This window comes from Radiomyces spectabilis (genome assembly GCF_025331425.1).
Source record: "Radiomyces spectabilis strain NRRL 2753 chromosome Unknown BYT42scaffold_5, whole genome shotgun sequence".
NCBI lineage: Eukaryota > Fungi > Mucoromycota > Mucoromycetes > Mucorales > Radiomycetaceae > Radiomyces > Radiomyces spectabilis.
Window position 1 is genome coordinate 1,650,832 of NW_026251930.1, and position 15,851 is coordinate 1,666,682.

At 43.9% G+C, this 15,851-nt stretch overlaps 5 protein-coding genes across 5 annotated transcripts; 3 read left to right on the plus strand and 2 right to left on the minus strand.

The window, feature by feature from the left end:
- Window positions 1-1,813: 1,813 nt before the first annotated feature.
- BYT42DRAFT_613243 (uncharacterized protein) lies at window positions 1,814-3,401 on the minus strand (the record flags this gene model as incomplete). Its single annotated transcript, XM_051571712.1, has 2 exons — window positions 1,814-2,835; window positions 2,924-3,401. The coding sequence occupies 2 exons, from the start codon at window positions 3,399-3,401 to the stop codon at window positions 1,814-1,816; spliced, it is 1,500 nt and encodes a 499-aa protein (XP_051424750.1).
- A 2,082-nt stretch (window positions 3,402-5,483) lies between these two features.
- BYT42DRAFT_566631 (uncharacterized protein) lies at window positions 5,484-6,928 on the minus strand. The gene is made up of 4 exons (XM_051567999.1): window positions 6,802-6,928; window positions 6,451-6,699; window positions 6,241-6,393; window positions 5,484-5,958 (listed from the first exon to the last, which is right to left on the minus strand). Exons 1-4 carry the CDS (start codon window positions 6,871-6,873, stop codon window positions 5,749-5,751), a joined length of 684 nt encoding a protein of 227 aa, XP_051424751.1. The 5' UTR covers window positions 6,874-6,928; the 3' UTR covers window positions 5,484-5,748.
- Window positions 6,929-6,958: 30 nt separating this feature from the next.
- Window positions 6,959-10,453, plus strand: BYT42DRAFT_566635 (Sodium/hydrogen exchanger family-domain-containing protein). The gene is made up of 10 exons (XM_051568000.1): window positions 6,959-7,325; window positions 7,396-7,517; window positions 7,611-7,639; window positions 7,724-7,838; window positions 7,967-8,011; window positions 8,090-8,172; window positions 8,252-8,440; window positions 8,522-8,570; window positions 8,674-8,853; window positions 8,939-10,453. Exons 1-10 carry the CDS (start codon window positions 7,196-7,198, stop codon window positions 10,274-10,276), a joined length of 2,280 nt encoding a protein of 759 aa, XP_051424752.1. The 5' UTR covers window positions 6,959-7,195; the 3' UTR covers window positions 10,277-10,453.
- A 1,002-nt stretch (window positions 10,454-11,455) lies between these two features.
- Window positions 11,456-13,660, plus strand: BYT42DRAFT_566639 (quinon protein alcohol dehydrogenase-like superfamily). Its single transcript, XM_051568001.1, has 2 exons — window positions 11,456-11,795; window positions 11,876-13,660. Exons 1-2 carry the CDS (start codon window positions 11,604-11,606, stop codon window positions 13,616-13,618), a joined length of 1,935 nt encoding a protein of 644 aa, XP_051424753.1. The 5' UTR covers window positions 11,456-11,603; the 3' UTR covers window positions 13,619-13,660.
- Window positions 13,661-14,397: 737 nt separating this feature from the next.
- Window positions 14,398-15,626, plus strand: BYT42DRAFT_566648 (uncharacterized protein). Its single transcript, XM_051568002.1, has one exon. The coding sequence runs from the start codon at window positions 14,689-14,691 to the stop codon at window positions 15,373-15,375; it is 687 nt and encodes a 228-aa protein (XP_051424754.1). The 5' UTR covers window positions 14,398-14,688; the 3' UTR covers window positions 15,376-15,626.
- Window positions 15,627-15,851: the final 225 nt, after the last annotated feature.

Genomic DNA, 15,851 nt, shown 5'->3' on the forward strand with positions numbered 1-15,851 from the left:
TTTAGGGCTTACTGTCGAGATAAGCGTCGCCCACATCGGCACGTGTTTTGATATGTTGCTGCTGTTGAGTGGAATCTTTGGGCTCATGGGACGCTTTCACGTAATCGCTGACAACACTGAGTAAGGATGAAGCGTTGGGTTCGTCGAGACGGTCGATACGTCTGAAGCGGACGTTGAAATTATCGATGGCGATGGGCGTGCCTTGCCAGTCGCGAGGCGAAACTACAAGACAATGGACAGAAATAAGCACATGGCATGCTGTAACAAAGCGCATTGGTTAAGGCAAACCTCGGCCTTGAATCATATTGCCGAAAGGTTTGATAAAATCGGCAAAGGTAGGAATATGATTGCTTTGACAAATTTCTTCTGCATCCTGACTCGCTACCACAGCAATAAGCGGAGCCAGTGAGCGAGCGATCTCGTCACGAGGAGCCATGGAAGGTAGTGTTGTCGTGCCCGAACTGGAAAGAGGCCAAGATGACGACCCTGAAGGCGCTGAAGGCGTGACAGGTAACGGTTTCTCTGCCATGGCAGTCAGGACAACTCGGACAAGCCAATAGAAAAAGAAAAAGGAACGGAAAAGTCGCAGAATCGTAAGTCGGCGGGCACCAAATTAAATTGCATGCTACGTCACAAACTCGACCCGAGCGTAACAGTTATATCAGTGCGATCAGATAATGCGATCTCGAATCATTGGAACCTACAATGTACACTTTATACATCATCTATTCAATTATATAAGCGCGAAACTAATATGATCATACAGTAAAAATCTGCCGAGAACACGCAGCCGGCCGATTCATGTCTCCGTTTGATAATAGTCTTTGCAAGAGTTCTTGGGACGACTTTAACGGCTTAAGCGGCTATCCGCGTGACATTGCGTAAAACGCAACCGCATATCAGCTGCAACTGCGCGTTTTTGTGAACCAGATGGATGGCCTGTAACCGTGTGCGTGTCAGTTGAAGCGGTCTCTATTTTTGGTATCATGATGACATAACAAGTGGCCTGTAATGGCATATGTGCAAGTCATGGATCTTGCTGCAAGTGATACGAGACGATCTTTGGCGGATACTGGCGTGGAGACAAGGCCTGGACCAGATGACTTGCACTTTTTACCATAAACGTCTATTGGCCAATTTTTGCAGAGCGATTCAAGTGATGAGAGCCACCTTTTTTTATTTTTCCTTATATTCGCAGTAAAGCTGTAACATGAAACAGAAGAGGCAACCTGGTCCCGTGGGAAATGCGGGTCGTCTTGGTGCCGCCATGCCATGGTCACCAACCGTTCTGAAACTGGATAGGCAACGCTGTGCCTCCGAAGAAGCAATATGTATCGCACCATATTCTATCCATGAGCCAAACACGTCAAAAATATAGAAGGGAGCAAGTTTCTTTTTTTTTGGGCTTGCAAGCAGCGTTTTTCTTGAATCAGTCTTAATAAATATAAGTGGTTAATTGAAATAACGCAACTAACGCCGAAAAAAAAGGGGGGTGAGAAGGGAATGAGAGGGAATCCAAACTAGCGGTGAATTTGATGTAAAACTTTAAGTGCAAGGTTTGATCAAGCACATCCGGCAACGAAAATGAACTTCATCGTCGTTATGATGATCATAATAAGATGCGGAATAAAAAAAAAGAACCAAAAGAACAATAAGCATATAAAAAAACTGGATAAAAAAAAAGAAGAGGATAGGATAAATGAAAGAAACAAATGAGCATCAAAACAAGAGAGATAAAAAGATAGAAAGATAGCAGGAAAAGAAAAAAAAAAGTTAACTAGAGAGAATGTACGTATACAACCATAGATTGAATTCACAATTCCATATGAACACCCATATCCATAATAAGACCTCGGCTTTCTGACCGTTCAGCTGAACCAGGTTGGGTACGATCACCAAGGTCTTGCTCGATCATCGTCATATCGCTGTGACCGTGACTGGATAACGACGAAGGCAGGTTGCTAACGACAATAGCATTGCTTCGTTGGTGATCGTTATTACTGTCGGTAGCGGAATCGCTGGATTCAGCCGGTGCATCCGCCATGACTTGTTGTGATGCTGACGGCACTGAGGTCGCGGACGGTCGAGTCGATTCGCCTTGCTCGCCTTCTCTCGGAGCGGTGGCGTGACGTTCCACACACCACCAACGGTGACCATCCGTCCATGCTTTGCTCTGGCAATCCTTGCTGCAGTATTTGGCTTTGCGACACCGGCGACATTTGGCAAATTCACGCGGCTGAGTTTCCCATTTCCCACAAGCCATGTTGGCACATCGACGAGTGCCGCCTCGTGTTTCATCTTTCCGGCATGCATTCCGCATAATTACACCTGCCCAATACTGAATGGCGTTGGGGTGCAAGCGATGGCAGAATTTTTCCACGACTGAAAATACATTGCGATCATAGGCGGTATGGAATAAATTGCGGATGTGGGGATATTTGGAGAGGTAGGCAAGCAATTGCAGAGACAAGAGGATATCTTCCTCTCGGTAAAAAATGTTATCAATGTGAGGCACCCTTGGATCCTGCCAAGTCGATACAGAACGGCTTGTTTCCCTGTTAACCCGGTTACGTCGCCGTTGCGCGGGGTCCATCTTCACATAGGGAAAAGTCGATCGTCGGATGACGGACGAAGTAGTAGTACGCTGTGGCCGTGAAGCCGAATCGGCATGAGAAGAGGGTATCGATGATGATGACGAAGGGGAAGAAGAAGAAGAAGAAGAAGAAGAGGAAGCAGCAGTAGTAGACGTGTTGGATGAAGATGTGGTTGTTGTACATGAGGAAGCTGATTCAAGGTTCGACGATGGTGAAAATACAGTTTGTGGAGCGGTGGTGGCTAAAATACAAACCTCAAAATTAGTATTTCTGTTCCTCTGCTTCTTTATTTTTCAGGTGATGCGCTGCAATACAGTCGGAATACCAACCTAATAATGAATGATTGTTGGTCATTGTATCGGCGTGGAAGGCGGTTCTTCGCAAAAGGGATGCACTGTCGCCTCGCTTGTCCTGTCGGACTAATTCGAGTGCTTTGAGAAAATTTTCGAGCACACGCAGCACAATGGGGATGGTGCCTGCTTCGACGACTTTGGTTCGAATCTGTTCGGTGCCTCTGACGCCGACATTGACGATGCACTGGAACGCCAATGACCATTTCCACAAGCTTCGGCGATCGGTATACTGGTGTTGAGGAGACAAGATGCGCACCAACCGTTCCAGGCCTCCATCCAGCACTAGGATTTCTCTAATGCGAGGCGAGGTAGAAGTAAGATAAGCCAGATGAGTAAGCGAATTAATAAGCGGCAAAGTGGCGGTGCAATCGAGAGCTCTTCTATCATAAAGAGCCGAAGTAATGCAAACGGCGGCTCGACTTTGGGCAGGGAAAGACAAGTTGGGTTCTCGCATGGTCAGATGGTAACGATGGAGAACAGTAAACGACTATTTTTTGGGGGGAAGGTAAAAATCTGCTAGCAATAGAACGCTTGCAAGAAAAAGAAAGAAAAAAAAGAAAAAAATTGGAGATGTAGAAAAAAACCAACTGCTGCGGGTAAGATGTGAGTTGGGTGTGTAGTTGATGTGAGTTGAAACTGTTGATTTAGGTGAACAGATGTGTGTGGGTGTTTGTATGTGTATACAAGGAGACGAGTGATAAAGAGAAAAGGGGAGAAAGGGAGGAGAGAAAAAAAAGTACCCAAAAAAGAGTTATATAAAAAAAATTATATGTGAGGAAGGGCTGAGGTTCAGTGTGTGTGTGTGTGCTGGGGGATCAGTTGAGTGCAACACTCGTCAACTACCCAAAACCCACCACACTTATCAATTGAACCAATCACGTTCCCGCGCACCATATAAAGTATACGTCATCCCAGCGCCATCTTCCAATAACATTTAATCGTGGATTCAATTGCCCCGGGTGATTTCCAATCACCTTTTGCGCTTGCTCCATTTTTTTTCAGGGCACTGCATCACCGTCACCACAACCGTTCAACGGACCCATTGACTCACTGTTGCGAAAAACTTTTGATACAGCATAGAAAGATTTATTAATGCTTAAAGAGGGGATAAATAGGCTTCAGATTAAAAGCAGTAGTGTACACTGGTCTCCCGGATACAAATGCGAGATGAAACGTGGAACCGTGCAAAAGTTTTGTAACCAGCGAGCGATTGAATGCCATTGCCTACAGTGTAAGGATATAAAACTCCAGATTAATAAACGTGATATAGGATAGATCAATTTAGGTAAATGTATTTCTGCATGTGTTTCAATACGGAATAAAGACCGGATCCGTGATATCGCTCTTGTTCCGCCAGTTTCTCCGGTAATGCCCCTATCATTGCTACCATACCAGTGGCATAACCCGCTTTTTACCAAGACGTCTGATGCTGACACTTCATCCCGATGATGCCAGTACCGTTGAATGGCCGTAGATCCGAATGAGACAAGCACCCCATGCCATGGACATTGACTATTTTCCTGGTGCTCAGTCAAAAGTCGTTGCAGCCAAACATATGATACGAATCAAACAATGATTGTAATCGAAGATGAAACACTTGTTTTCTTTTATTTAACGGGAAAAAAAGTGGCTGGAATGAATGCTACATCTTGTGGCAGAAAGACAAGGAAAAGGAAAACTGCAGCCATTCCACATGGCGTGATTTTCTCAAATCACCCAATCTGTTGGCGAGCGATTCACGGTTGGGTTTCCGAAAAAAGTTTTGTTCAGGTCATTGTCAACATGAATCACCTTTCCTGATTTTGAAAACCCGATGATTTTTTTTGGATCGTTTTTTTTCAACAAAAAAATTTTGGTAGTTATTGCAGAAACTGAAATCTCATTCCAGCTGGCTTCTTGTATCCTGCTTGTATTGTCGCCCTACTTTTGTTACAGTGCATTGCACGTAGACCTACGCTTAATGACACTGAATAGCCTGCCATTGTCCCTTAGTTTGGGGGCTGTCCATATTTACAGGCAATTGAGTAACATATAAATACTGATACACTGCCATATTGACTGTCCACTTTACTTTTCTTTGACTACACAATCTGACTTGTTATCCTTCTTTTAGCCTTTTATCTCTCTGACCACTCATATCTGGATGGCTACTTCTCCGCTTTTATCATTTGATTTTAAATGTTTGTGGCTTCCAGTTGGATAAACTGTATTTTATCTGCTCATTGGATCCCAGTGCCCTGGCATAACGTGTCTCAGATCCTGCACTCAAATAAGAAGCCTCCTCCACTGAATAGAACCCATTTTTATCAGCAACAACTTCTGGAACCGTTTCAGCATCAAAATTAAAAAAAAAGGTTACAAGTTTCATGGCATCACCATCCATTACAGAAAACCCCGTTCATCAAACGAAAAGAGCAATGATCATGCATGTACAACTTTAAAAGCAGTACCCCACAGTCCTATACGATACTGTATTGGCACAGGGTATCTGGAATTCCTTGCATGCAGCGGTGATCATCCGCAAATACGGCATTAACCATCATTCAATAGAAATTTTGTATGCAAGTTGTTTTCGGATTATCAAAAGAAGCATCCATGGCACTTTTGCTTCGATCGGCGCAGCACAAACTGAGGCAGCTGAGAACATGTGATTTTTGAGCAATAATTAAAGCAAGGCACTGTATTTCTACGGTCAAAAAGTCACAGACTGTATGGTATTACGCATAGCGATGTTTAACTGTGAAAAGGTGTTAACGAGGGCAAAGTGCGCGGAATAAGAGATGAGAGTGAAAAGCGGTGATTTAGATCTTTTCATCGGGTTGATACGCGTGGGCTGGCCATTGGGGGTAAACGTGTGACTGTGGATAAGAAGGTGGGGAGGTGGAGGGGAGACTGTACGATGGAAGGAGGTGATTCGATGGCTGGAAGCCTTTCAACGGATGGTTGTTGTTGCTGTTGTTTGCAAAATGGTGTAATAAATTATATCTATCGTCAAATTCAATGGTGATGGCCTATAAAACAACAAGCACGTATAAATTCTGACTGTCCAATAAAACATACTCTGCAGCATAAAAAAGAATTAAAGTAAACCAAAAGCATAAGATTAATGAAAAAAAAGCAAAGAAAAAAAAGAGTTTAAGGGGTAGACGCAAGAAAAAAAAAATTGGGTGATAAAAACGAAAACAAGGGGGAAATGCAAATTCCCCACCAGAAATCACAGGGTTAAAACAAACCGGATCCCCAATAATAAGAGAAAAAAAGGAAACCAAAAACGATCTGCAGGAAGTACTTGCATAAGAATAGCCGGATCTTGTTAAAGTTTGAGGAACAGACATCGGCAAAGACACACATTGTTCAGGAGGTAATTTCGAAAGTCGATAGTTAATACCACGCACATTTTCTGTAGCATTCATGCAAGAACACAAATGCAATATAGCGCATTCAAACTATTCGAAATGTCAATTAATGTGTTTTGTCATCTTTATTCATAATGTCGGATTTACCTTGGCTTTCTGCCTCCGTCGCCATGCTACAATGGTTACACTCAACAGTAAAAGCAACAAAGGAAGCGACATCACCAGTGGCATCGGTTGTTGATATCGCATCGCCACAATCACAGCACTAATCATGGTGGTGCCGATGCATACAATCAAACCCGTCGACACTCCGGATTGCAGCGACGGTGGTGGTCGGTGGCGTCGAGCGACATTATTGAATGAATTCATGGTGGCAAAGTATTCTTGCTGCGAAATCTACCAAAATAAAAAGAAAACTAATGAATTTGCTGCGTCTCGACAAATGAGAGACAAAACGAAAAAAAAAAAAAAAAAACAAAAGCAAAAATGACAACATACGAAACCGTCCAATTCCAGGGTATACTGATCATCAAAGCGACCGTGATTGAAAATACAATGAACTGACTTCATAACGGTCTAGAAATGACAACGGAAATAACTAGTGCTGTGTAGAAGGGAAAAAAAAGGACAAGAAAATACATGCAATATGTAAAGTATAAATTGGGAACGCTTTTGTTATGTCCCTGAACCAACGACGTAATCCATCTGGATAATTAAATCCCAGCCCATTGCGAAATATGTTGGGCGTCGCTTTCCTTTCCTTTTTCTCTTACTTTGATCTTTTATATACCATTGGTATTCTTTTCTCTTTTGTTTCTTATCATTTTCTGTTCCATTTTTTGCCCGTATTTTTACAGACCAGTCGACCGATTCGCCTCTTGCGCAGTATACGATGTCTGTCGATTTGATACCGGGCGAGTTTTCAGCTTTCACGGTGGCTATCGCAGTCCTTAGCGGATTTATCGTTTTCTTTGGCTTCGTATCCATGTTCCTCAAAGAACGATGTTTTCTCTCCGAAGCGTGTACGTAAACCGTGTACCGGGAATATATCCATCTCATTATTTTTTGTTAACCGATACCGGATTCGCATAGTTGTCGCTGTTATTGTCGGCATTATTGCAGGTCCGCTGGTATCCAATGCAATTAATCCATACAATTGGAAGGATAACGATGAAATCACTAAGCAACTGTCACGATGTATTATTGCTATCCAGGTATTATTTTTTTTAACGTCTGACACGCCGCTGTTGCGGCGGTGCCCACTTGCTTTTTGCAGAATATCAAATGATTTATCTTGCAAGTATTAGGTGATGGCTGTCGGCATTGAATTACCAAAGTACAGTGTGATTTTTTTTTGAATCACCCTTTTTTCCCCCAAATGTCTTGGCATAACAAAACGTAACATGATAGAAAAAAATAGGCATTATTTAAAGAAGGAATGGCTTACCATGCTGATGCTGTTGTTACCTGTCATGATCTTCATGTGGCTCGTTAGCGGACTATTTATCTGGTGGATGGTGCCACCTATCAACTATGTAAGCTCCCGTTTCTCACCTTCCTTCCTTCTTACTTTCTTTCTTTTTGATCTACTGCAACTGACCCCTCAGTTATCCCCGTAAATCTAATCATTTTTTTGTTTCTTTTTGGTATAATTCTTTTTTAGTTAGAGTCATTGGTGATTGCTGCATGCGTTTGCCCCACAGACCCTGTATGCACCCACTCCATTTGGACTGTCCATGGGCAGAAAAAAATAATTACATAAACTCAAATATGTTATTTTATCCAGATTCTGGCCAACTCAGTAGTCAAAGGACGTTTTGCCGAAAAACACGTGCCAGCTCATATTCGAAACGCTCTCTCAGCGGAAAGGTATCCATCGCTCTGTAACCAAGGAGAAAAAGTGAATACGCTGTCAGAAACTGATACCAAAATCCACCGGCTATAATAGTGGCGCCAACGATGGGATGGGGTTCCCCTTTTTATTTTTAGCCATTTTTCTTATTGGTGAAGACAACGTGGGAGTGGCTATCGGCAAATGGATTTATGAAACTTGTCTCTTCCAGATCGCCTTGTCATGCGTCATTGGCATCGTTGTCGGATGGATCGCACGCAAAATTTTGCAATGGTCCGAACGCAAGTAAGTTTCTTTGGCAACAAGATATCATAAAAAAGTATATTACATTGTAACCGACCAACAACTCATTGAACGAACAAATAGTCACTTGATTGACAAACCCTCCTTTTTATCTTTTGCCATTGCTTTGGCGGTAAGTCAAAAAAAAATATGGATCGAAGTTTGAGTATAACACTGTTTCGTTACTCAAATCTGCTGATCGGCATACTCAACCTGTCATTGGAAAATTCCTCTAGTTGTTTTTAATGAGTATGACCGGATTCTCAGGCAGCGACGATGTGCTAGCTTGTTTTGCAGCAGGAAACGCATTTTCATGGGATGACTGGTTTCGATCACAAACCGAGGAAGCCCATTTCCAAGATGTCATTGATATGATGCTCAACTTATCCATCTTTGTCTATATTGGAGCGATCATTGCAAGTATTTCATGCATTGGATGAGGGGGAGGTCGGAAAATGTTTCGTCTCAATTGCTGTTTATGGTAACCTATGATTCATTTAGCCGTGGCACGATTTCGGCGATGCCAGTTTAGGACTTGCCACTTGGCGACTGGTGGTGATCGCGATCATGATTCTCCTGTTCCGTCGTCTGCCCATCGTGCTTCTGCTTAAACCTGTGATGCCAGCCATGATGACCTACCGAGAAGCAGCGTTCAGTGGTTGGTTCGGCCCCATGGGGGTCGGTGCCGTCTTTCTGTCCAAAATTGCCAAAGAACAAATGGAGAAAATCTATCAAGGACAGCCGGAAATGCCGGTGTCGGTCAAAGTCATTAACCCCGTCGTTCTTTTCATCGTCTTGTCCTCGGTACTAGTGCATGGTACCACGATTCCTCTGTTCAAACTTGGAAAACGGATCCGTACGCGCACCCTCTCCATGACAAGCATCACCAGCAGCCAGGTACTGCGGCTTCCAAAATTGCAATTTGGACAACACGCTAGTCGACGCAGTGAAGAAGACTTACGGTATCGTCCCAGCAAAGATATGACCCAGCTTCAGCGTAACACATTATTCAACACGATTCAGCATGATTTACAGCAGAAGGAGCATGACAGTGGTACAACGTTGGTCATTGATCACCATGCGGATTTGGCCGTCGACATTCATGATGAACCTTCCGACGCCGAAGAAGATTTCCTACCGGACGACCTATCAAGGAACGGGGGATCCCATTCGCGTGTAAGCAGCCCACAAGTATTCTCGTCGTCCTTTCGCCAAGAAGATATGCGTCACGGCAGTGCCACCACGCTTGAAAACCAAGCGATCCGTTTCATTGAGCCTGTCAAGCCACGCTCCTACAGCGAAAAGCAGGATGTGTCGGACACCAATACCAAAACTCGTCAGAGCAGACATCAGAAAGAATCGCCTGCCATGAAGGGCAAGCCGTTGGACGACGTGAATGGAAAACGGTACAACAGTGCCAGCAGTAACACTAGCAACGACAGTGGTGGCAGCACCCAAAATCAGCAACAACACCTTTCCGTCCCCACGCCGGCCCAAGGCAAATCCTTGCGACATCTGTTTCGCAAACAGCCCAAGGAACCGGCAGCGGCCCATATCAGTGATATCACCAGTAAACCTGTGCCGGCACTAGAAGCTACAGATGACAAGACGACGACGATGGAGACTTACATACAAGACAAAGCGACCACTTCAGAACAAGAAATATCGGTTCCTCTTCATCCACGGGTTGAAGTCTGGGAAGAAAGCCATCATGTGATTGTTGAAGACAAGCAAGATCCGAGCACGCAAGTTATCATTGACAAATCAGATGTGGATTGGCGAGTTAAAGCCAAAGAAACCATCTCGGCCTTGGAAGCAAAACTAAACGATTTATCATAGCATATTCTCCATCTTTTTTTTTGCCCCATTTTATTCATTTCACCTTTAAACTCACCCTCCCAAAGTATTATTCTCCATCTGTTGCATGAAAAAGTCCATCAAAAAAGTTACATAGTACTAACCACCAGTGCCTTTCAAAAGAAAAGAGAAGAAAAATCAATAAACAACTCATTTAATGCATTGTAATTATGTACAATCATTCTTTTTCACAAACAGACAATCACCACAACGAGGTGACTGTTGTATGTATCAAGTAACTTCTGCAATCATTATTCATTGGAATACTAGGTTACTAGACTTCTTATAAAAATAAAACTTGGATTGACACTATTACTGTACCATGTTAGAAGTCGATGTAATCCGCCGATGGAAATTAATACGTGAGGTTGTTTCCTTCATTTTTTGCTGTTATTCCATCTCATCTCTTGGCACCACTGTCTCTTAAAAAACAACAATAAAAGATAATGAGAATCCTGTATCTGGTATTACTACTGTATTCCTGTCACTATATGCTTCCGAGGGTGGCCTTGGTCCATACAGCAAATGATGACTTGCTTCCACGATTTTTTTTTGGCGGAGAAACAATGAAAAAGGAAACGTACGGAGTTTATTGGAATTTTCAGGAACGACAAGGCAAATGGTTGACATCCATGTGGGGCTGTATTAATTACTTACCGACCGTTTTCATTTGGCATGTCTATTCCCCATTCAAAGCAGTTCAAAGGATTATTATATCAATAGATTTCTGTAACCTGTCGTGGGTGGCACCACCGTTTGTGTAATATCTGTGATGTTATGTTCAATAACGGTGGCATAAACAATTTCGGTCTATTTACCTGCCACATGTTTCACACGTTATCCTTCCTTGTGATTTCTGTCATCATTCATTTATTGTATGCAGTCATTTTCAACAGTATGGCATGATCAAGCATAAAGCAATCTCTTCCCACGCAATTGGACCCCCTTGTTGGCGCCTTAACAGAGTTTGCATAAACACAAGGTTTCTGTGCCACAACTACACATATAGTGCACTCTTTATATCCACAGCCTATATAATTGTGCTCAAGTTGGTGATCAAGTAGTAAGTTTTAATCCATGTGAGATTACAATGTTCAAACCTAAATAACAAAATCGACCAAGGTAGGCACTCCTTCGTCATCTGCATCGGCAGGGTTCTCAAAAGCCGGTCAAAAACAAGCTTTGTGTAACCGTGACTGTTTATTGGCGTGATTGGTTCATCTTTTCATTCACTTTTTTCTTTTTGGTTGGTTTCAGTCTAACCCTTCAGGTGTTCACTTCCTTACTATCCTCCTCCTCCGTGACCAACATGTCAGAGCCGTTCATTCAAACCAAGGAGCAGACTGACCTCGCAGACGATCAGGGATCTGCCATTCACGATTTTTTGTCCCGCTACGTTCCATCGCAAGTCGCCAATCCGCAAAAGCTGTGTTATCGGCATCGTCCTGACCTTGTCCGGAAAAGGATGCCTGATTCTTTTAATTTTCAAGATGTACAAAAGGTAAAACGACTAACAGTGCTTTTAAACCCATACAGATTATTGACCTTTGTCCTTTTTCTTCTTCTCCCTTTAACTTTCAGCAAATGGAAAAGTTACCTACTGCCGATCGGGTGGCCATTACGCACATCTGGTCGCTTTTCTCCGCCGCTCCGGCCGATCAGCGTACGCTCATTCTTAAAGGCATCTTGTCAACATGCTGTATGCCTCAATTGTCGTTCTTGCATGACGCTATCAAACCTTTGTTACGGATCGATTTTATTTCCATTCTACCGCGCGAAGTCTCGCTCCAAGTCTTCTCTTACCTAGACGCCAAATCACTTTGTCACGCCGCACAAGTATCGCAAACGTGGAAACAATTGGCCGATGACGACACCCTGTGGCATCGCATGTGCGAGCAACACATTGATAAGAAATGCGCCAAATGTGGATGGGGATTACCTCTGCTGGATAAAAAACGATCCGCGGCGGTACGAAAACGGCCAATATCGGCCACCATTCCGGTCTCTGTGAATGAATCACCTCTCCGCACAGCGTGTGGCCCCTCCACCACCTTCGATCCTACACCTTCCCCCAAACGAGCAAAGACCAGTTACGGGTCGTCGGTCGAAGCGATTGATGGCAACAATATTTACCCCGCCTCGTCTTCCTCGGCTACAGAAGCTTCTCCAATCGCCACGCCTAAAATGGCTAGACGACCTTGGAAGGATGTTTACAGCGAACGGCTCATTGTCGAACGAAATTGGCGCAACGACAAATACAGATTGCGTGTATTAAGCGGTCACACCGATGGCGTGATGTGTGTACAGTTTTGCGATTTAATGAATGTGCTAATGACCGGCTCGTATGACAAAACCGTTCGTGTGTGGAATATGGAAACAGGGCAAGAGGTTCGCGTACTCACAGGTCATACCCGGTGCGTTCGTGCACTTCAGTTTGATGACGCCAAGCTTGTTACGGGAGCCATGGATAATACCTTGAAGATTTGGAATTGGCACACCGGCCAATGTATACGAACCCTCGAAGGCCACACCGGCGGTGTTTTGAGCTTGCATTTTGATTCGCGGATACTGGCAAGTGGATCGACCGATCGAACAATTCGTGTATGGAACTTTCAGGCCGGCGAATGCTGTACCTTGACCGGCCACACGGAATGGGTGAATTCCGTTCGTCTTTTCCGTGAAAACATGCTGGTGTCTGGCAGTGACGATGCCACGATTCGTTTATGGGATCTTCAAACACGCGAATGTCTCCGTGTGTTCCGTGGTCACGTTGGACAAGTGCAAGTGGCATTACCAAGTCCGATTGGTTTCACGCATCAATTTGACATTGATGCATCGGTGCTTCAGCAAGCTCAGCGGACCAGTGCACAACAGCAGCAAGCCTCATCGGGTGTTACGACGATGCGAGGCGCCAATACCACCGGATTTCAGCCTGGATGTGCCACCACGAGTAATCGCCGCAGTGCAACGCCGGACACCATGGATACCAGCAGTAGTTGTTCTTCATCCGATGCTCCGATTGTCCTTTCCGGATCCCTGGATAACACGATCAAATTATGGGACGTCGCCACCGGCACCTGCCTTCGAACTCTTTTTGGACATGTGGAAGGCGTGTGGAGCTTGGCTTACGATAAACTTCGCATCGTATCTGGTTCGCACGACAAAACCATCCGGGTCTGGGATACCGAAAGCGGACGGTGTATGCATCATTTGGAAGGCCACAATGGTCCTGTCACTGCTGTTGCATTAAGCGATACAAAGATTGTATCTGCATCCGATGATGGCGACGTGAGGATCTGGGACTACGGCATTCACTCAAAGTAGAACGAATAGTTGCCTGTCATTTTTACCCTTTTTTTTTTTTTTGCTATATTTTTTACTGCATTCTTACACACTAGATAATCCGTGCATTCTTTTTATACGATCGGTGATAGTTCTTCACCTTTGAGCTTTCCTTCTTAAATCCCTTCTCTCCTTCTTTTCTATCTTCCACCTTCGTTCTTCTTCTTTTTGCGTTATTATTTCTCCTGTCATCATCCTATTAGCATTTTTTGCCAGTTACCCTTTACCAATAAAAGAAAAAAAGAATCCGCTTTGTAAAGACTCAGATACCCTATATGGTAATGACTGCTGCGAACAAAACCATGGGGGGCAATGACGTGATTTGTAATCCATCTCGCATGCGAGTGATTCTCCAATCAATCTCGTTCATGTTCATTTTTCAGACAATAGACACTTTATCTAAGCTGTAAATGGTATGAATGATGACTTTTTTTTAACGATGCCTGCCTCTCCCTTTTTCCCTTGTTCGTTTATGTAACCTTGGTTGAAAAAAGCGTAACCAGAATCTCTCCAATTAAAACTAGAAAGTTTTTTTGTGCCTGCACTTGCGCCATCGTTTTGATTTTGGCATTTTTTTCTTCTTTTATTTTTATCCCTCTGCTCCCTTTTCTTGTTCATCTTTTTTGGTACTGCGTGTAGACCTATCTTTCCGGGGAAAAAAATCATGAGTTATCAACGAGAGGAGCAGGTATATTAGTTGGTCATTGGTGGGACTCCATATACCTCAAGTAATGTATCAATTCGAATTGAAGCAGTTGAATAGCTCGATTCCGTATGTATCCCTTGCAACGGGCAACTCTGGCGAGAGCAGCAACCGTAATAAAGCGGATGATGTCAATAAAACCTGTTTCTGTCATGCGCACCATGACGTTCCCAAAAAGCATGCTCTACGTACCTTTGACGAATTTCACCGCCTTCAAGTGGGGGATGTATCTTCAAATAGTGGTGCGTCAATGCAACGTAAGTGAAGACAAGACAAGTCCCATTTTTCGGGAATGAATTGACGAAAACGCGTCGATTCGCGTACCATGTAAACTATAGAATACTACGCCATGACAACGGAAAACATTCACCACGCGTCTTTGACGGGATCCATGCCGACGGCGTATCGACCACCCACGGCACCGTCGGCCACAAGTTCCTCCGCTGCCAGCTCACCCAAACCCGATATGGAGAGATTTTGGAACATGATGCTGGACAGCAGCAGTCTGCCGTTACTCGATGATACGTTACCGAACCCGACTCATTTCGATTCTAGACCGAACTATGCTGGAGAAAAAGAGAAGTCGGTGCAAAAGATGTTCCCACGAAGTATTTCACCTGAAATCGTGCCCTCGTCTTCCAATCAAAGTCTTTACTCTGGCACGGATGAAGAAGAGAGTGGAGGAAGCAGTGGTGCCAACGGCAGTATAGGCGATGAACGAGATGGGCACCATGGCGAGCGGTCATCATCCAAGGATGACAAGCGTAGACGCAATACAGCCGCAAGTGCTCGTTTTCGAATCAAAAAGAAGATGCGCGAACAAGCATTGCAACGAACGGCCAATGAAATGACAGAAAAATCGATACGTCTGGAAGCACGCGTACAAGAGCTGGAACGTGAGATCCGTTGGCTCAAAGCATTGGTGGTCGAGAAAAATGAATCTCGTTTTGAGAAGATGCTGCAAGACCCACATCACGCACGGTCACTATTGGGTGGGGTTGAATTAACTCGTCAACCAGATTCATCCTATCAGTAATCGTATCAACACTATCAGATACACACGTCCGGTTTCAAACTTTATGCTTATGATCTATGCCCTATGATTTATGCTCCATGCTTTATGATCTATGATTACCAATTTATGCTTACAAATCAAGCTAGATCTTCTTCCCCCCCCCCTTTTTTTCCATTTTTTATTCATGTTTTGTGGATTGTGTTTGTGCGGTATGCACATTTTCTTATTTATTTCTTGACAATTTATCTATCGGGCATTTTTGTAGTCAAAAGGTTATTTCCAATCACGTAAAAACGCTGATTATTCTTCCATTGATGATCAAAATGATGCAATTCCAAGTGCCACAGCACTTTGTGTCACTCAAGCCACATTTCTGGGTCAATGCCTATGCTCAAATATGTGAAGCATCCTAAGATCCGCTTTTCGAGTGGTACAGTATGTACATTACCGTGACAACGATCAACAGATACCTTTTTTTAGTTGGCGGTGATTCCGAG